This window comes from Scardinius erythrophthalmus, assembly GCF_964197995.2.
Source record: "Scardinius erythrophthalmus genome assembly, chromosome: 11".
Classification (NCBI taxonomy): Eukaryota; Metazoa; Chordata; class Actinopteri; order Cypriniformes; family Leuciscidae; genus Scardinius; species Scardinius erythrophthalmus.
Window position 1 is genome coordinate 26,739,193 of NC_138231.1, and position 21,563 is coordinate 26,760,755.

General features: G+C 39.3%; 2 protein-coding genes across 2 annotated transcripts; both read left to right on the forward strand.

The window, feature by feature from the left end:
• Positions 1 to 2,061: 2,061 nt before the first annotated feature.
• nek2 (NIMA-related kinase 2) lies at positions 2,062 to 9,973 on the forward strand. Its single transcript, XM_081379286.1, has 10 exons — positions 2,062 to 3,151; positions 3,238 to 3,362; positions 4,384 to 4,601; positions 4,689 to 4,929; positions 5,754 to 5,836; positions 5,972 to 6,098; positions 7,768 to 7,990; positions 9,018 to 9,072; positions 9,233 to 9,309; positions 9,494 to 9,973. Exons 2-10 carry the CDS (start codon positions 3,267 to 3,269, stop codon positions 9,703 to 9,705), a joined length of 1,332 nt encoding a protein of 443 aa, XP_081235412.1. The 5' UTR covers positions 2,062 to 3,151; positions 3,238 to 3,266; the 3' UTR covers positions 9,706 to 9,973.
• A 2,943-nt stretch (positions 9,974 to 12,916) lies between these two features.
• On the forward strand, positions 12,917 to 20,052 carry slc30a1a (solute carrier family 30 member 1a). Its single transcript, XM_081379100.1, has 2 exons — positions 12,917 to 13,709; positions 18,581 to 20,052. Exons 1-2 carry the CDS (start codon positions 13,124 to 13,126, stop codon positions 19,474 to 19,476), a joined length of 1,482 nt encoding a protein of 493 aa, XP_081235226.1. The 5' UTR covers positions 12,917 to 13,123; the 3' UTR covers positions 19,477 to 20,052.
• Positions 20,053 to 21,563: the final 1,511 nt, after the last annotated feature.

Genomic DNA, 21,563 nt, shown 5'->3' on the forward strand with positions numbered 1-21,563 from the left:
AGTGAACTTTGTTTCTATAGCTTGCCAGATTGAAATGTGTATGAAGCCAGAAGACTAAAGCCAAGTTAGATGCGGACTGCATTCAGATCAGGCTAACGTCACCGTGAACTTCACCGCGAGGATCCCACACACTGGGGTTTCGCGTTTCGTCAGATGGAGACGTAACATTGTATGGTTTTGTTTAAAAAGAAAAGTGTGATATATCTATATATATTAGCGATCTAACCAAATTACAATAGAATGGTCCATAATTTTCATTTTGTACTCCTGTTTTTCTCTTCCAAGCTACCCAGACATTTTACAACACACAGATTAATTGTGCTGGAATAAAAATCATGCGCAGCAGTGAAACACGGGCTCTTCTCTGAGTGTTATTGATCTGAAGCATTCAGCAGAGTCGCATCTCTCAGTCTCTTCTGACCAGTCAATGTCAATCTTCAGAATAACATGCACAGTAAAACATGGATCATTAATTAGATCAAAATAGGGATTATAACAAATGTTGCCTGTGTGTATTGAACTTTGTTCAGAAGAGCAGACAGATTTTGCCCTTTCTGTGAATAGGGTACAAATCGGTTCAATTACTTTAGCAATACAAAGCTCAAATCCCATCTGCTGAGAGAAATATTAGATGTGAAGTATGTTTAACATTAACTTATGAAGCTAGTTCACCGGACACATCAACAATACTGTCAATTAAAATAGTATATCAGTCACAGTTTGTTGAATTGTATTGTTATTTTTTTAATCTGCACAATTCAGAATTTCGTTACGTTCTTTTTTGTTTAGAGCCTTTGACCTAAGATTTAGCTTGGATTTCATAAATTTTGCTTATATAATGCGTATTGCTAGAAAATAAGTGTTTTGTATTTTCAGACTTCTCAGTTTAGTAACAAGGTTGTAAAAATCTTGTTTAAAAAAATTAACCTCATTAAAAAGAAGATAAAACATTTTAATTTCACATCCCGAGGTAGAAAAACATTCTTTTAGTTGTACTATTATCACCACAAATGTTGTACCCTCATTGAAAGCACTAGTTGCTTTGGTTACTTCTGTTCACAATCATATCTAATTATTATGTCTTTGTTAAATGTTTATTGAAAACTCGGTTTATGGAGGTTGACTGAAGCAAGCAGCAGTCTTGAACATGCAGAAATATAAAACTTTCTTCAAACTTGAAATCTCACAAAAAGGTATTAACAATAATGAATGAAAGTTGCAGACTAATGGTGAGAGGTGTCCCATTTCTAAAAGTGTAAAGTCAGTTGTGTCTTTTCATCCCTGCTGGAAGTGGTTTTCTTTAAATAAATGGTTGTTTACATTAGAGCTGTACAGATACATTTGGAAGTGTCCACCAAAACTGACATCCTAATTTACTACCGGGATTTTATGTGTGCCAATAACCAGTCGGGTGCGTTTCCCGAAAGCATCGTTGGCCAACTATGGTCACTTATTATAACCATATGCTCAACATATCGCGAGAAATTAATAAGGAAATGAATGATAGTTCATTTCTAAAGTAACGGATAAATTGTGTTATGGAGCCAAAAGGGAGTTCCCGGATGAGACTGATTTCCTTTCACTGATGAAAGCGCAGAGATGCACATAACCACTCGCCTGAGACTCATAATTGATAATAGCTTTAATAATGGATCTGTTCAAATAAACTTGAAGTTGTCCTCTCTCTGTCTCGCTGGCTATAAACTCATCCAGCAGTGAACCTTCGGGCTGAAACGGGGCTTTATTGTGAACTTCGGAAGTCTTCGGTCCACTCCTGCCACACGCGTGATTTTTTTTCCCAAACCACTTCAGCGGAAATCCCGCCCTGCAGCCTATTTAATTGGTTCAGGTTACAGTGACGGGTAGGTTTAGGGATCAGTGTTTGGTGTAGGCAATCTGTGACGGGTAGGTTTAGGGATCAGTGATTGGTGTAGGGCAATCAGGGCGGGATTTCCGCTGAAGTGGTTTGGGAAAAAAAATCACGCCTGCCACACCCACCGAGCATCGCGTTGAACACACACACACACACACACACTGCTGCCACCAGGCGGGGGGGCGGTCAGTGTGCAGCAGGAACAGTCAGTGACGGGCGCAGAGCTCAGTTTGCAGACGCTACGCTTCTCAGAAGTAACGTTAGCCTTTTCTTTTTATTTTCAAATCAAGCAAATCACGTACTAACTTGAACCTGGTTGAATAAAACAATGAAAATCAAACTCGTCAAAAGATAGGGGAGAACGGGGCACAACCTAACCGGTGTATTATTATGTTTTGAACTATTACTATGCTTTCCGTTGTGTTCGTTGTCAAACTCAATTATTAAAAAATGCCATTATTGTGTTTTATTGAGAAAATATTTTAGTCTGTCTTGTATATTTTTTGATTAGATCAGATACATCTTAAGCTGCCATAGGCTACACTCCAAGAAATCTGTCCAATTAATAAAGTTGGATGAAATGCTAACCATGTTTTTGAAGTCAAGAAAAAAAAAAATCATGCTTTTGTAAATCGTAATGGTGACATAAACAAAAACATGGTCAAAAAAGGTAATCGTTATTGGATGAAGTCGAAATTCTGTCATAAAAACATCATTTACAGAGTCATAATTTCGACTTTACCATCATAATTTTGACTTTTAATGTCAATTTCATTTTTTAATCTCAAAATGACATTTCATATGTCATTAATATGTCATAAATTGCATCCTTGTGTCAATACTAGTATGTCATAATTATGACTTTTATGTCGTTTAAGATTTACCAAAGAATAAATTGTTTCTCTCTTGTTTGGCGTAAATTGGCTTCTACACATCACAGTTGCGTTTTAAAAATTGTAAATTCTGTTTAGTGTCTTCAGTCTACTCTGGTTAAAAGCCGCCCTGTGCCTTTAAGAAATATCCTCCCGCTGTTCCCGGGCGTTCTCGCGGTTCTTCAGCACTTGGCAACGTGCAAGCTGTGTGCAATACGGACCAATGAGATCACCGCCAGTGATCAAGTCCAGCCAATCAGAATCCAGAGTTTGTGCGCACGTTTGAAAATCAGCTTTCGTGTTTCTCGTCTGTTTGTTTCTCAACACAAACAAAAAACGATAACGTTTCTAAAACTAATAAAACATAGGCAAATTTATACAAGACAACAGCAGTGAGTGAATTACGGTAAGTGAACGGTTTGAATGAATCTTGCTCTGTTTGTTAGTACATTTAGCACCTAAATAACCGAGCTCATCTGTGTTTGTCTTAAGTTTGGACCTGCTGCGGCTGTTGTGTTGTGATGCCGTCCAAAACTGAAGACTATGAGGTGATGCTCACCATAGGATGTGGATCTTATGGCAATTGCCAGAAAGTCAAGAGGAAATCAGATGGAAAGGTGAATAAAGAATAGCATGAGCAGTTTGGTGTTTTTGTAGTGCGCTTTTAAAACACGTGCGTAAGTTAATTTAGGAGCCCAAATCAGCAATATCAGAAAATCGTTAGTCCTTAAAAAGGATTGGGTTATTTAAGCAACACTTAATGTATGAATTCCCTTAGAATACTAAATATCAGATCATATTAGTTAGAAGTGTAAAATCATTTGTTTGCTATTATTTTTGAGGCACTAGCTAAAACAAGAAAATAATTTCATAATTTAAATTCATATTTTTTAGTAAAGTTTGGTGTGTAACTATATATTGTGGTCACAATATATCGCAATTAGTGCTGTCAAAAAATAAATCGCATTGTATATATATTTACAAACTTTTATGGTAGATGTGAATAATTTGACAGCACAAATGCAACAATATGGTATATATAGTTCACCCAAAGCTTATACAGATTTAATATTGTAATCCCAGAAGGTCATACATTTGATATCTCATGTTTATTCATTATTATTAATAAATTAAAAATATAATTTTGAATTTTTATAAGATTTATTTATTAATGTATGTTTATTAATTAAATATATGTTGTCATGAGAATAGTGCAATAGTATGTCTCTAACATAATTCTGAATTTTAAGCAAAGCAGAATCATACATATTTCTATTCTGATGTCAAGCCCAATCTTGGTGTAATACCATATTTAGCTGCTAGTATAAATGTTATCCAGATGTACTACATTTGCTGCGTTATCATTACCATGTGACCTCCCAGCGTCAGTTGCGTTACAAATCCTCTCGCATTGCCTCATGGGATAGTAAACTGTCCATCATATGCACACTTCAGAATCTCACCGGAAATAGCAGGTCATCCGGGTACTTTTGCTTACTCTTTTATGAGTACTGTGAATTTAGGCATGCTTCTTTTGTCACATACTGTTTTTCTCCTACTATACAAGTAGGGAAGTATGCGATTTCAGATGTCTCTTCCAGCTAGTTAATTCTGGACCTTGTTACCTGATCTCATTAGGTTCTAGTTTGGAAGGTGCTGGACTACGGCACCATGGCCGAGGCAGAGAAACAGATGCTGGTGTCAGAGGTCAATTTGCTCCGTGAGCTGAAGCACCCAAATATCGTCCGATACTACGACAGAATTATAGACCGGACGAACACAACGTTATATATAGTGATGGAGTACTGTGAGGGTGGAGATCTCGCCAGCCTCATCAACCGATGCATCAAAGAGAGGTAAAATCAAGCTATGGTTAATTTGCTGATCAAGCTAATTTACAGCAATGTTTTATTTTTTTATTTTTTTTGACTCTTTCTTTACAGACGATACCTGGAAGAAGAATTCATCCTCCGTGTGATGGCACAGTTGTCCCTGGCGTTAAAAGAGTGCCATAGTCGAAGTAATGGCAGCAGTACAGTTCTGCACCGTGACCTGAAACCTGCAAATATCTTCCTGGATGTCAAACAGAATGTAAAGCTTGGCGATTTTGGCTTAGCTCGGATACTGAACCACGATACAAGCTTTGCTAAAACATTTGTTGGAACTCCATATTACATGTCGCCAGTAAGTGTTCTTTAATCTCAAGGAATATTCTTGTACTTGTACGCCAATATGAGAAATTCAAATTCTGCTGAAAAGTAGCTTATTCAGTTCAAGTTGGTTCAGTATAAATGAAACTGAAATCATTTCCTGTTAAAAATAAGGACAACTAAAAATCACTGGGATTATGATGAGGGAAAATGGGGTTCGGCAGACACTTAAAGCGATAGTTCAGCCAGCATTCATTTACTCACCCTAATGTTGTTCCAAAAATCTACAGTGACAAAATTTTTACTTTACTCAGAAATTGCTGGTAAATTTCACAAATAATTAATTGCAAAGAAATGACAAGTAACACATTGAATTAAATGTGAAATTTCAAAGTAGTATTTTCTTGTAAAGAGTATGCCAATAATCTTTATTTTAACTTCGAAAGATCAGTTTTTACAGAGTATGACGTTCTTCTGTGGAACATGGTAGATATGTTGAAGATTGTTGGTAACTGACTTCCATGGTATAGAGGGGAAATATCTCACCATATCTGTCATGTTCTGAGAAGAAACTAATTCATATAAGGCGAGTAAATGATGACAGAGTTTTCATTTTTGGATGAACTATCCCTTTAAGTGCATATTTATTGGCAGATGTTGTTATACACACCAATGGCATGTTGTGCTTTTGGAACCAATCCTGGATTGAGCCACACTTTTCCAAACAAGTTCTCCTAAAGTTTCTGTTGGTGAATGTTCATGTCTTGGCATGTAATTATTTTGTTCCACAGTTTCATCATAATATTTCTTTGTCAGGGCTGTTCCTGTTTTATTAATATTTTCCTCTTGCATTCACAGGAACAAATTAATCGCATGTCCTATAATGAAAAATCAGACATATGGTCTTTAGGATGTTTACTCTATGAACTATGTGCTTTATCGTAAGTATACATGTGTTGTTGTCCCTCTCGTATTTTTACTGATTACACTGTACTCTGTTATTTTCAGGCTGATTGTGTTTTTATACGCAGTTGTGAATCTTGAAACTTTTTGTCATATTCTTTCTTTTTTTGAAGTCCCCCATTTACAGCATACAACCAAACAGAGCTGGCCGGAAAAATCAGAGAAGGGAAGTTTAGAAGAATCCCATACCGATACTCAGAGGATCTGAACACACTCCTTTCAAAAATGCTGAACTTGAAGGTAAACTCACTCAAGATAGTAATTTTTTTCTCAGTATAACTTGTCAGATATAGTCAAAGTGAATTTGGATTCCAAGGATTATTGTTAACTGACTGAACAGTTGCTGAAATGTGATTGGCTGAAAGAAGTTGTTTTGTAACTATTGGTCAGTTGGGTGACTAGGTAATAATAATGAAGGAATGTATAATTTGAATGATTGAACCATGAATAGCAGTTCTGAAAACAGTTTCTATGCGTTAAAAGCTGCAGTTAGCGATTTCTGAGAAACATGTTGATATTTGAACTCAACACCCAATAAAAACACAGCACTCCCTTCATTGCCCCGCCCCCAAATTAACAAACATGCTAAACATGCAACACAGGCAACGACTAACAGCTGGAGCATCACACGGCTTGCGCAAGTATGGGTGAATTACAGGGGGGTAATCCAACACCCGGAAAGCGCACCATCCCCGGGGGCCGCCATTGGCTAACAAGCCATCACCTGTTGTTAGCCTTCCATTGACTCCCATTAATTTTGGCATCACTTTGACAGCGAATAACTTTACATCTGAGGTGTTAAAAGGAGTGAATGAAATGAACTGAGTGAATTCGTTTTACTGTGCGTCGGTGCTGTCGCAGAAACGGCTTCGTCACACGTAGTGACAAAACTTCTTTGTTACTTACTTTATAAAATAATATTAACAATCATAATTTTTGTAATTATATACCTCCGTGCCAGCTTTGTAGTTTTGTCAATTGAAATTGTTAGAAACTCTCACACTAACAGATGACGTGGTTGTTGAGCGCCCTCAGGCAACCGTTATGATTACATTCGAATGAATACGCACCTACAGATGATTAATGAATATTTTTCATCCACCAAATTATCATCTCTTCCTTACAGTTTAACGAATTAACAACAATGCCACACATTATTAAAACACCTGGCTGTTAGTAAAACGCGTTAAATTGAGTTAATGCCTAAATAATATATTTTAATAATAAAAAATTACTTATATAATTTACCTTATTAATATAATTTCATTTAATTTTAAAATTCATCTATATAATATTGTCTCAGTATTTTAACGTTTTTTTCGGGTAATGATTAATAAAAAAAGGTAGAAAAAAAACCCCTAAAACTAGCATGAAATGTATGTTAAAGTAGAAATAAAAAAGCTGTAATCTCTGTTTTAAACTCGCTCGCTCCCATAGTTTCATGCGAACTCAGTCCTCTCCGCATTAGATTGTGGGAAATAGTGCTTCAGCAAGTGTACGTCGAGTGTATGTCGAATGTACACTCATATTCAGAGAGGATTGTGGGTAAAAATAGTGAACGAATGTAGGGAATGATGTCGTTCACTCAGAATTCGGACACCACTACAAAATAGCTGACACCCGATATAGTGCACTATATAGTGGATGGGGAGTGGTTTCGGACACAGCTCTTGGTTCCGTGAAACATAGCAAAAACTCAAGTATGGAGCAGAAACAATGCAGCCGGACAAAACATAAAAGCATGCCTCTTGACCTTGTGTTTTATTTATTTATTTATTTTTTACTGCATCTCTCGTTTCTATACCCAAAAACGCATTCTGTGTGGATGGCCTTATTAACTAGATTTTTCCATTTATATTGCCCTGTATGCTGTTTGGCACATTCTGATTTAACTGTTCTCTTTTGTTAGGACTATCTGAGGCCCTCGGTGGAGTCCATCCTGCAGAACGGCTTGATCTTAGGCTATGTAGCCCAGGAGCAGAGGAGACTTCAGGAGAAGCAGCGAGGCAGATCAGTGGACGCAGAGCAGTCCAAACCCCCGGAGCCGTCGCTTCAGGCAGAGCTGCGGCTCAAGGAGCAGATCCTACGTGAGCGAGAACAGGCCATCAAAGAGCGAGAGCAGCGACTAGAGCGTGAGTCCACTCTGGATTTCTTTTGGCCTCTTTACACCTGGAACTAACATCTTTCTCAGGTAATCCAATCACAGTTGGTCAGGTGTAAATAGGCTTTCTAGTTAAATTATGGTCATTGGTAGGGCGTTTCCCATGTGACAACAGAAACCCAAACAGTTTGTTACTTTGTTAAGGGATAGTTCGCTTAAAAATGAAAATTGTCATTTATTCACTCTAATGTTGTTCCAAACCCATAAGACTTTTGTTAATCTTCAAAACAAAAATGAAGATATTTGTGGCAAAATGGTATGGAGAAGACAAGAGTAAACCGCTTCCAATAAAACATCCTGGATACAGGTCACATGTATAATGCCAAGTGTAAACACAGCCAAGGTCTTCAGGATTACTAGTGATAACTTTCAAAGGAGGCATGTTGGAGCTTGTAGTTTGACGCGTGTTATAAATGGATCGTGTCTATTCAGAAGACTAGGATTAAACCACTGGATTCATGTGGATTCCTTTTAAAATCTTTATGAAATTCTGAAGCATCAAATGCTGCTTTTCCACCATTGGACCAAACCGTTCTCTTTGCTTAACTGTTCAATTCTGTGCCGATCCAGGCCATGCTGTAAGGATATGGGTTCATTTTCCACTGTAGGGCTGATAACTGAGCTCTTTGGTATGTAATACAAAGTATTGGTAATACATGTTGGCTAGAAACCAAGAACGGTTTGTAATCGTGCCGTGCCATACCAGGCTCAAGTCGAACCGTTCCTTTAACGTTCTTAGAACCGTTCGGCCCGACGGTGGAAAATCAGCTATTGTTTTGGTTGCATGGACTTTCAATGGAGAAACAGAAATCTTTCAGGTTTAAGTAAAAATATATTAATTTGCGAACAAATTCCGAACAAAAGTCTGGTCGGTTTGGGTGAGTAACTGATGATGACATTTTCACTTTAGGTGAACTAACTCTTTATATAACACTACCGGGCAAGACATTTCATTCAGTGAGCTTTTGGTGTCTGACCTTTCACTTTTTTTTTTGCAGAAAGGGAACAGGAGCTGTGTGTTCGAGAACAACAATCAAATGAAAAGATGGCCAGGTAAATATATTGCCACCTTTGCCGAACTGGTCATGTGAATGCATTAAATATTAGCAGCTAACATTAGTAGTGGGCTGCATAACTAGCTATAGCCATTGAACACTTGTTCACGTATGCTATGTTTTGCTGATATTATGTCATTGTAATTCGTCTCTAACAGAGCAGAGAGCTTGTTGAAGGCCTATAATTTGATCCGCCAGCAGAGAGCGTTGTCTCTACTCAGTGCCAGTGACACAGGTAGAAAACCATTTTGTAAAATCATTTAATGCTTTTTAGTCAAGTGAGCATGTTGTTTTTTCTTATTTCAGTGCTTTCTGTTAATGCATGTGTGTGTTTTTCATTGTGTGTGTGTGTGTGTTTGTATTTTTTATTTATTTATTGTTATTCTTTTTTTCTTTTTCTTTTTTTTTTGTTTTAACAGAGAATGAAGAGAACGTCTCTCCGGGAAAGAAGAGGGTTCACTTTGCAGGAGACGGCAAGGAGAACGGCAGACCTGAGAGCAAGCTGATCACTAAACCTAATGAACATTGTCTTGTAAAGAGACACCAGTGGGCAAACATGCACATCCAGGCTCTTGGTGAAGAGGAAAAGGTGTACCCACCAAAGCCCAAAGAAATGCTGGGCATCCGCTAGAATTTACTACTGAAAGTGGTGCATTTGTGTGGTCAATCAAGTCAAGAGGATATTTTATTTTTTATTTTTTAATTGTGTACATTAGGAAATAAGATTTCTGATTTTATTTATTTGCTGCAGCATTTGTACAGTACAGTGGACAACACTTAATTTAATGGGCATAACACTGGATTTTTTTTTATCAAATGATAATGTGTTGTATTCTTACCATTTGGTGTTTTTATTTGAAATGGCTGTTTCTTTAGAATAAAGAAGTGAAAATATTAGCAGTTTTGTTTTTATTTGTCAAAATTGTTTTGGGTTCCAAAATGATGAAAGGCATTCTGATAAGGTAAGGGATATGCTTAAAGGTATTGAGAATGAGGAGATGTCGTCACGACACAGCGCCCCGCCCCCAGAGACCGCGTCTCCTCCCCTTTCCGACATTTTGGGAGGATACCCGCGGCAGCACCGTGCATTGTTTGTATTGGTAGTAGAGTTGTCGCACTATTTTAGAATGCCTGGAAAACACTGCTGTGTAAAAAATCTACTCCAGTGTCTCACACGATTGTCGTGGAAACCGTAGGAACCATTTGTTACAGTTTTTTCGTTATAGCTGATGCCAAAAACCAAGTAATTAGCTATTTCCATATAAGTGCAAAGTGGTAAAGAGTCTAGGTCTCTGTTCCATTCAGCTGCAGGCAGCTCGTATGAGTCGACGTTTTTAATATCAGCCAGCTTATCTAAATACCTCTGTTTGACATTGGTAGTAAGTTTCTCCCTGTAAGGACCCTTTTCTTTTGCCACATTCTTATCCATTCCTTCTTAATTTTCTCGTAATTTCTATCCGTATATCCGTTACAATTTGTATCCGTCTCTGTATCGCTCTTACACTGTTGCCCCTAGCAATCGATAGCGTATCCTCCCAAAATGGTGGGTGGGCTCAATTCGTCACGTGACAGCAAGCTACCGTGACGCATGTCCTCATTCTCAATAGAGAGCCTAAGTCCCGCCCCGCCGCTTCCGGCTCATGGGACCTTAGTTCGGAAAAAATATGTATGGAAGTCAATGGCGAGAGATAACTTATCTTTTTATTCCGTCTGAACTGTGCCCTGAACAACACATATGATGTTTGTCAATTTAAAAGGTAATTATGAAAGTCAAGAAAGTCGCAGTTTGTCATAAAATAGAAGAGTAACGTTTAGTTTTATGTGAAAATCGCTCAATGAACTACATCTCTCGTCTCGCACTATGTACGTCACAAGATCCGTTGCTCGTATGTGTGTATTCTGGCTCAAAACACTCAGGCATGACGGCGTAACGTTACGATTATAATGTAAGACTATAGAAAAAATGACAGACGTTAGCTTCAGTAAAGTTAGCTTCATTCATTGAGAGAAAAGGTATGACGTCGCATGTGCGCCTTCTGGGTTTGTAGTCTTTCTAATTACGTATTTTCACAGTCTTATACCTCAGCAGTTTTACATCAAGCTGCGACTTTCTTGACTTTAAAATGTATCTTTTAAATTGACAAACATCATATGTGTAAATCAGGGCACAATTCAAACGAGATCAAAATATTTGTTGTCTCTCGCCATTGACTACCATACAATATTTTTCCGAAATAAGGTCCCATGGTGGTCGACCGGAAGGGGAGGGACTTAGGCTCTCCATAGAGCTATATAGAGGCTCTCTATATAATATGAAGCTAACTTTACTGAAGCTAACGTCTGTCATTTTTTCTATAGTCTTACATTATAATCGTAACGTTACGCCGTCATGCCTGAGTGTTTTGAGCCAGAATACACACATACGAGCAACGGATCTTGTGACGTACATAGTGCGAGACGAGAGATGTAGTTCATTGAGCGATTTTCACATAAAACTAAACGTTACTCTTCTGTTTTATGACAAACTGCGACTTTCTTGACTTTCATAATTACCTTTTAAATTGACAAACATCATATGTGTTGTTCAGGGCACAGTTCAGACGGAATAAAAAGATAAGTTATCTCTCGCCATTGACTTCCATACATATTTTTTCCGAACTAAGGTCCCATGAGCCGGAAGCGGCGGGGCGGGACTTAGGCTCTCTATAGCGGAGGATCTTTCCGAATTTTAGATAAGAACCGCCCTCTCCACTTTTTGAAAAAATGCACATGCGCAACACACTACATGCTCCCGAGAAGGAACGCCTATTAAACGTGTGCGAGGTTCTCCTCGTGCACGCTCTGTTTACAAGTTGCTGTCGGCATCACTCATACAAGATTACTTTCCAAAAGAAGATTTGCACTTTTTCACCAAATAGCATGCCAAACTTTACCTGTCGAGTAGAAACTTCGCGACTGAGGCATCAGTGGGAAGCCCAACCTGTGTTTTCAGCGCACGCCATCGTGTGAAACAATCTCCCAAAAACACTCTGATCTTGTTTCTCTCTTCTGAGGCCTTTCTCTTCTTCTCATACAGTTCGTACAAACTTTTTCTCTTGCGACCCTCAGACATTTTCAAAGGACCCGGTGAAACGACGAGCTTCAATGAATGGCTTAAACCGTAACTCTAGCTCACCACCACACATAAACACCTGAAAGTGCGCATGCGCAGAAAGCGAAAACTAAGGGACGAGCACGTACGACGGCCTTACGTTACATATCACCAGAATGATTGACACTTAGGTGGACCAATAGTTTACACTACCCACCCGGAAAAAGAAAATCCTCCGCTATACCTTTAATTTAGTAGTGTGTTTCTGCGTCTTTCCTGAGAAGAATTAAAGGGATAGTTCACCCAAAAATGTTATTCACCATATATAAATGTTATATAAACCAAACAAATTAATTTACTCACCATCATGTTGTTCCAACCATGTATGACTTTCTTTCTTCTTTTGAACACAAAATAATATCTTTTAAAGTATGTTGGGAACCAAACAGTTGATGGTAGCCATTGATTTCCATAGTAGGAAAAAAAATACCATGGAATTCAGCGGCTACCGTCAGCTGTCTGATTACCAAGATTCTTCAAAATATATTTTTGTGTGTGTGTTCGTTCACCAAAAGAAAGAAACTCGTACAGGTTTGGTACAACTTGATGGTGAGTAAATAACAGAATTGTCATTTTTTTGGGGTGAACTGTCCCTTTAAAGTTTCCTCGACCCCGTGCTCTCAGCCAATAGCAGGCGAGTGTGGGCGTAGCATGTCGCTGAGCGTGTTCCGTGTGGAAAGTTCGCCGGTCCGGGTGCAAAGTTTCAGCCGTCTGCAGACGAGCAACAGAAGGCGGGCAGTATAACCGAACCGAACCCCGGTCCCCAGCGCTCATTACACCCGGAACAACGCATTGCTTACAGTCTGTCGGTCGGAACGAGTTCAGTTATGGGATATTAAACCCAAAGAGGACCGTGTTCGTTTAAAGCTTTGTTTTGTGCTCTGCTCTCGGTGTAATCATGGCCTGCGCGCCGAACCGGCTTCGCCTGCTATGCATGCTGTTGCTCACCTTCGGCTTCTTCATCGTGGAGGTGGTGGTGAGCCGGATCACGTCCTCTCTAGCGATGCTGTCGGACTCCTTCCACATGCTGTCGGACGTGATCGCGCTGGTCGTGGCGCTGGTAGCGGTGCGCTTCGCTGAGCAAACCCAGTCCACCAACAAGAACACCTTCGGCTGGATCCGGGCCGAGGTGATGGGCGCGCTGGTCAACGCCGTGTTCCTCACCGCGCTGTGCTTCACCATCATCCTGGAGGCCATCGAGCGCTTCACGGAGCCCCATGAGATCGATAGACCCGATGTGGTGATCGGGGTGGGTGCTGCGGGGCTGCTGATCAACCTGCTCGGGCTCTGTCTCTTTCACGGCCACGCCGGAGGCGACGGGGGACACGGACACAGCCACGGGGGAAACAAAAAACACAAGAACGGGAAGGTCCGTCGATGTGAGACGCTGGAGGACAGTCGGTCCACGGGGGAGGAGACCAATAATCTGGTCGGGAATCACAACAACAGCCCGAATGGCATTAATCCGGAGCGGAGGATAGCTGGTAAGTTAAATCGGGTTTGTTCTCATTGAAACTGCTTCATAGTATAGCCTAGATATATAGTGTTCTGGATACCCTTTATACAAAACAAACGAGGTCAAGTATGTTATTAGGATTAAAGTCGGATATGAGAGGATTTTTTTTTACATTTCTATTTTAAACGTGTGCAAAACTTTCTTGTTAGGGCTTTTGTTTCTCATTGGGCATGTAACCACTAGCAACAAACCCAATATGTTATTGATGAATAGCTCACCCCAAAACGGAAATTGTCAGTATTTACTCGCCCTCATGTCCTTCCAAACTTGTTTGTATTTTTTCTCTGGAGCTGAGATGATGATGTGATTTTATCACAGAATTAAAATTTGTGCTTATTAGTATGATTAAATAGGATCATATCAGGTCAGCAGCAAAGTCATTGGTTAATAAAGTGAGGTTAAATACATAAAGTACATTTGCACTATATAACACATTTAATTATTGCAGGTTTGCATTTCACTGTTTTTATTCATTTTCAGGAATACTGAATCTGTTTTTGTTCAAGTGAGATGAGTAAATGCTCACGTTTAGTCTAGAACTACAATAAGCATTGTTCACACAACGCCTCTGATCTTACTCACCATATCTCTCAACATGGGAACAGGAGAGAGCGGTCAGTCAATAAATGGGAAAACTAAGGCCTAGTCCACAATAACACAGGAGTTTTTCCTCAGTTTAAAAAAATATTTGTGTACACATAAAAAAAATGCAAAAACACGCTATGATGCGCTGTCAAGAGCATGCCAAACCAACAGGTGGCTATACCGTAAAGCCATGTTGGCCAATCAGAAGCCTGGTAAAAAGGTTATTACTGGTTCTGGTTCTGACGTCACAAGCCAAAATATCTGGTTTCACAGTCTACATGACAACACTGCAACTGGAGTTTCTAAAAATCTTCACCCTGGCAGGAGTTTTCAAAAAAGTTTGGTTTCAGTGACCGGCTACTGCGTTTGCGTGTGGACGAATGGCCAAACCGCATAGATAAAGCTGCAGTTTTGAAAATACCCGTGTTCGTGTGGACAGGGCCTAAGTAACTTGCATTACTTATTTGAAAAAAGAACTCAGATATTTTGTTGTAAATTTAAAAGTAATGTTACTTTACTCGTTACTTGAAAAAAGTTATCTGATTTTACAGAATGCTTGTAACATTCGTGATTCAAAACGATAAACTGGAATTACGACTGCGGATATACAAACAAGAAACCTTAAGCAGCATCAGCTACCGTTTTCACAATTTTCTCACTCTCCACAGACAAATTTGTTTCTTCAAATATGTCTGATAAGTTGCAAATGACACTGGCATTGTCAGTCCTCGGTCTTCCTCTTGTCAAGAAAGCAAGATTTGGAGGCAAAAAAAAAGGAGACATAATCAGAAAAAATTTCACTTCTGTTTTCCTTGTGCACTGGTTCGTTACTCTAAACAGCCTATCAGAGTGATATCTCTCACCAATGCCAATTCAACACACTCAATCGGCCGAAAATTCCGCAGACGGGGTCTGACAAACTGTGCAGAACACCGCAAAACCATGGGAAGACAAACACCCAGCGACAGCCCTCCATTGTCTTGGAGGCCTTAGAAGGTGTTTTTTATTTAATTTTATTTTTTCTGTTGCTTGACTGTTTATCACTCTCTGTTTATTTATATGATTAGTCTTTTTTTGTGGGCAACAATCAATCTTGAGCTTTTGGATAATTAGGTTAAATGTCTTGTTTCCATGGATTCACAACAATGGAATGGTTTGTCAGCTTACTCCCAAAGATCATGTGCAAACACTTTCTTTCTGTGCTTTTATCTGTTTTTATCAGATAAGCAGAACTGGAACCAGATTCCCTCAAGAAAAACAAATTATTTCAAAGTTGAAACAGTCACTTTGCTTATTTGGAGGAATTTCAGCCAAGGCCATGTCTGCTTGCTTGTTTAAGACAGCCCAGATGAGAGATGAACAGATGGGTTACATCGCCCACAGGCCTCGGTGAATCATCAGCTCACTGCAAATATGTTATATTAATGAACAGAAGGTCCTGAACTAAAGCCTCCTGGAGTGCCCACAGGGCCCCAGCACTGCACATTTTGGACGTCTCCCTAGTCAGACACACCTGGGGCCTGTACCACGATGGTAGTTGAACAAACTCAGGGTTACAGGATTAGTTTTGAGTTGACAAAACAAAACCAATCCAACCAGGCTTTGCTAGTACCATGATGCTGATCATCAACTTTCTCTGTCAACTCAGGCTTTGTCAATTCAGCCAATCACATGCTGAGAAAGTGTGAAACTGAGATTCATTTCTCAAGAGAGAAGCAGCAAGATTCACTTCTCTCTTCTGCAGAATATCACGAGATTGAAAAATATTATAAGAATTTATTAAACAAATTTACACTGCAAGAAGAAAATAGCTGTCTATGAAAGAGCACAACTAAAAGAAAAAGTCTTGCTATATCAGTGCATGTAAAAGTTGTGAAGTTAGTTTATAAATTTGATAAATTTATAGAGAGAATTGAACATTTAAGCTCACATGTAGTCGTTTTATAGCTTTATCTATTGATTCTAAAGCATATTTATATTACCTTTTATATATTTATTCCTTTAAGCTGTGCGTAATAACAATTGATAAACTAAAATTATGCATGTGTGATCGATTAATAATTACATAAAAATAATAACTAAATCATACAAAATTATTATTATAAATAAGCATTACTAAAAGCCAGAAGATTTTGTAATTAAAAATTATTTGCTGTGTAGTGACCTTTATTTGGAGTAGAAACAGGTGGAGTGACTTTATCGCATCAGACATGTCACTTTGCTCACAGCTGATTGGTCCAAGTTCGGTTTGCAAACTCTTACCTGGAGGAGAACCTGCCCCGGACCAGGATAGCCGTGGAGCGTTAGTTACTATGGCGATGAACACTGCTTAAAGCCAAACCACTTTCATGGTGCCTAAAACCCAGGGTTGCCGCAAACTAACTGAAACATATCGGGCTAGCCACGTAAATCGGCTTCATGGTATAGGCCCCTGATTCAACTCATCGGCTTGTTGGTAAAGACTCCAAGACCTCAAATGTGTTTGTGTCAGGTCCAGGGTTGGGAACCACTGCCTAACGGCCCCGATATACAGTAGTCAACATTTGAAGTGGATCAAAACCTTTCATCAAAGTTATACATGAACTTTGATGAACTTTTTTGATCCATTTCAAATGTTGACTACTGTATTTCAAGCAAAATTGAAGAACGAACTGGTGTGATGTAATTTCGAACAAAATCAGGCCACAACGAAGCTCATTTTGAGTTCGTTTCAGGAGTTCGAAACAACTTGCCAAAGCGAACTTCCCGGAAAAGTTAGCTTCGAATGGTAAATTATGTAATACGCAAATGTAAATTATCAGAGGAAACTCAGAGAAAACCCGAAAGTAAAACAGATAATTGTATAATTAAATATCGCGATACTGAACAGAATTGATTTTTTTTCCCCCACCACTAGTAAACGCCTTCAAACTGCCATTGGTCCGTGGCGATTATATAACAGTTAGGTGCGCTCTGGGGCTCCGCTTTCTTTGATGTCGAAATCTTCTCTGGTTCATAAGCTGTTTGGTTTAAAGCAATATTGTATAAAGTGCTATATTAATAAACTTGACGTAACTTGAGTGGACAGCTATGAATAGCTATGATCACATGCTTCCTTAACTGCTGTTTTCTCACTGCAGTTATCTTTTTCTTTGTATGTGTTTATTTTGTTATTGTGAGGTAAGCACGCAGCACATATTTACATATTAATCTTAACGCCGCTCTCAGCAGCGTGGATGGCGTCGGGATGTTAACTCACAGTTTACCACTGCAAAGGTATTTCGAACTTCTTTTTACCCCTAAACGAAGAACGAAAAATAACTTAATTGTGAGTAAAACGATAAAACAACATTGGCAGCCAATCGGAATCCACACAATTTTAAAGAGCTCAAGCATTTAGTGTGACAGATTTGTTCACTGCATGCCTATTATAAACAAAACATTGTGCATTGGTGTGGATGCTAATAGTTATCTTTATAGTTTTCATTCTTGAATGAGCCTTTACTTTCTGCGATGGAACACTGCTTTTTGTTCATATAATGAAAGGGTGATTACAGAACACATTAATTGGGAAGGGAAACTACCGTTGCTCCACTCACATACTCCTGACCAGTTTTTTTTTAATCTGTGCTGATATTCAGTAAAATGTGATATTGCTTGAAAGGATAGTTCATCCAAAAATGGAAGCTATGCCATCAGTTACTCACCAATATCATTTAAGTGTGTACAGTTAATTTTCTTCCATGGAACACAAAATAACATTTAAACCAATTTAATTAATGTCGATGGGGTCCAATTCACTGCTCCAGCTACACATTCAGTTTTTCATTTCTCCGCTTGTTCCATGCATATTGGTTAGAGAAACAGAGAGAAAGTGAGAGAAAATGCAGCATTTAAAAAAAAATGCTCCTTGCTCCAGGAAAAAAACCCTCCTGTAACTCCACACTGCATTCCACTTCCACCCCACACTGCTCCAACACTGTTGTCTGGAATGCTGTGAACACAAACGAACGAGTAGTGTAAACAGTGATGCGTTCCAGTGCTTTTATACTTTATTTCAGCATGCTGTTAGGCCAATAAAATTAAAGGCGTTGGTGTCAACGGCCACATCTTCCTCAAATTTATTCCGCAAAAGTTGGAATTGCAGGAAGTTCAGTTAAATGGAATAAAGCGTAACTGCTGTATTTTCAAACAAAACCTACCAAACTCCTGTTTTGCCCTAAGTGCAGAATTCCTTGAATGTTCACACTTGCTTTCTTTCTTTCTCTTCCGTAGAGATGTGTCATAGCGACAACGTGGATTTGCAGATTAACGGCAGCACTCCATACGAAGAGCTCGAGAACGAACACGACTCCGCGTCCCAGCTCAACATGCGGGGAGTTTTCCTGCATGTCCTGGGAGACGCTCTTGGCTCTGTCATTGTGGTGATCAATGCCATCATCTTCATATTTGTATGGACGCCATGCGTGGAGGGCACTGTCTGCGAGAACCCTTGCGTCGGCCAGTATTGTGCAGGCCACTCGCTCAATATTAGCAGTGCGGGAACTAACGAAACGGTGTCCTACGCGGGACCCTGCTGGGTGCTCTACCTCGACCCCACGCTCTGCATCATTATGGTCGGTATCCTCCTCTACACCACGTACCCATTGCTGAAGGAGTCTGCACTCATCCTGCTACAGACCGTCCCTAAGCAAATCGACATGCATCAGCTCAACTCTCGCCTGCGGGAACTGGACGGCGTGTTGGCGGTGCACGAGCTGCACATCTGGCAGCTGGCGGGCAGTCGCATCATCGCCACGGCGCACATCAAATGCCAGGACCCCACATCCTACATGGACGTGGCCAAGCGGATCAAGGACTTTTTCCATAATGAGGGCATCCACGCCACGACCATTCAACCGGAATTCGTAACGATGAACTCCGAGTCTCGCGCTTCGCTCTGCGAGCTCTCCTGCAGAACACAGTGCGCCCCGAAGCTCTGCTGTGGCGCCATTGATCCCGCGAAACCTCCCGACGGAGCATTAGAGCCAAAGAAACTGTGCGATTCCAAGACCCCAACGATACCTAGTGCTTCTGCTACATCTCTGGAGATCATCAGTGAGTCTGTGGAGGACACCAGCGGACCGGAATCCGTTGTGATCATCACTAAGGAGGTGGAATCGTCTTTGTGAGCAAGCAGCAGGTTAGATGGAGAACATTTTGTTCTGTTAAGGGTACCAATGTGTTTTGGATCAGCTGACTGATATATATACCATGCTGTGAGAAGAACTGAACCCAATGCACTCATTCATGACAACACACACACCACACAGCTCTGATACACCACACCAACATACTGACTAGGCCTATATAAAAAAGCTGGAGAGCAAGGATGGCCTCCTCTGCATGTGTGTTTACCGCATCGTCTGATTGGTGTGTCTGTGCCAAAGTTAGTCTTCGTACAGGACGCCAGACACTGGTGTCCTTCCTGTGGAGGTAATGCAACAACATGGAATTTTACCATTCGACTGCTGGACCAAGTAGAAATGTCTGGACCAGTTTTTTTTGTTTGTTTTTTCTTACCCATCTGTTCTGTTTTATATTTCACAATTTATATTGTTTTGGTTTCTTAGTCAACTTTTCAATTTTGTGAAAGATGTAATATTTTATGTATTTAAGTTAAGTTGTATGTAATTAAGGGTTTTTTTTTTTTTTTTTTTTTTTTTCAAAGAGCTTTTTGTAAGATTTAGATTTGATGATATTAGAGGAAAAAAAAAAAGTGAAAAGTTTTGCTTCTTTCAAACAAATGATCTATGCTTTAACCCAGAGTATTTTTAGATGTGTTTTTAAAGATTGCTGTTGAATCTTTCACTCTATTTAGATGATCTGAAGATGTTTCCACCGTACTTCACCATGCCTATATTTCAAACTGCTGTGTAATAGCACTGAAACTAGTCAGTGTAGGAACTAGACAACCTTCTCTTATCGTTTTTTATTTTTTTAATATATATATATTATATATATATAAGCTGATGCCTTGTTTATTGTGTTCTGTCAATCTAAACATGGTGGAAATGCTGTAAAAAATGCTGTTTTTGTTGTGGAACTGCTAGAGGAGGACTGATATTTTGTCTGTGCTGTCATAAAATTGAAGGGAAGTCCTCAGATTTGTTTAAAGCACTCATTTGGCAACTGTGCATGACCAAATAAAATTGTGGTTATACAAAAAGCTTTGAGAAACCAAGCAACTTTGTAAACCAAAAGACAAGGGGGTTGCTGTCTGAAATACAGAGGGAATAGGCACGTAGGTTTGGGTTGAGCATATCATTTGGGATGCTGCACAATCTACTCAGTGGCCTTCATTGGGAGGGAAAAACAGAATATCAACACTTCACAACACTATTTAAATCTGCAATTTTTATCATTTGGTAAAAATATGCAATTAGTGAAAACAGAAATGTACTAGTCTCTATTATTAGTTTAGTGACTTTCTATGAAGTCTGTAGAGGAAAGATGAGCTCAGTGTAAAAGTGCAGATGAAGTGTTTGTATCACTGAGGATTTTAAAAGTACCATGCCAGCTGAAATGTTTTTTGTTGTTTTTTTTTTTTGATATATTACTGTCAAATGTGTCATTGTGAATTAAACTTGTTTGCTACGGTTCAATTCAAATGTCTGTTGTGTTTATTTGATTTTAATAAATAATGATTAGAACAAGATACTAAAACATCTTACAGTGAATAGAACATTTTAATTTAGGCCAAGTGAACTTTAAAAGCTGTCCATGATGAAATGTGTAAATGTTAAAGAGCAGTGGGCCCAGTATAGATCCCTGGGGGGCATCAGACTTGATTTCAATGTCAGCCTTCAAGCCATCAAGGAGTGACAAAGTGACCGGAATCTAATGCTGACCTAATTTTGGTAAACAGAATTTATGGTTATCAGCTTAGAGCTCAGTTTAGTATTGATGTAACCATGATATGTTTTGTTTGCCTCCACAACTCTATGCTTTTGTCACAATTTTCATAGCCTAGAGATATACCATACTGGAATGTGAGAATTTAGAAGTTAACATGGGGTCCACTTATTATTTGATCAGGCTTATTTAAAGCCTTATTTCACCCTCATGTCGTTCCCAATCCGTAAGACCTTCGTTCATCATCAGAACACAATTTAAGGAATATTTATTGAAATCGGCAGCAACGTCATAACCACTTTCAAGGCCCAGAAAGGAAGTAAAGACATCGTTAAAATAGTCCATGTGACTACAGTGGTTCAAC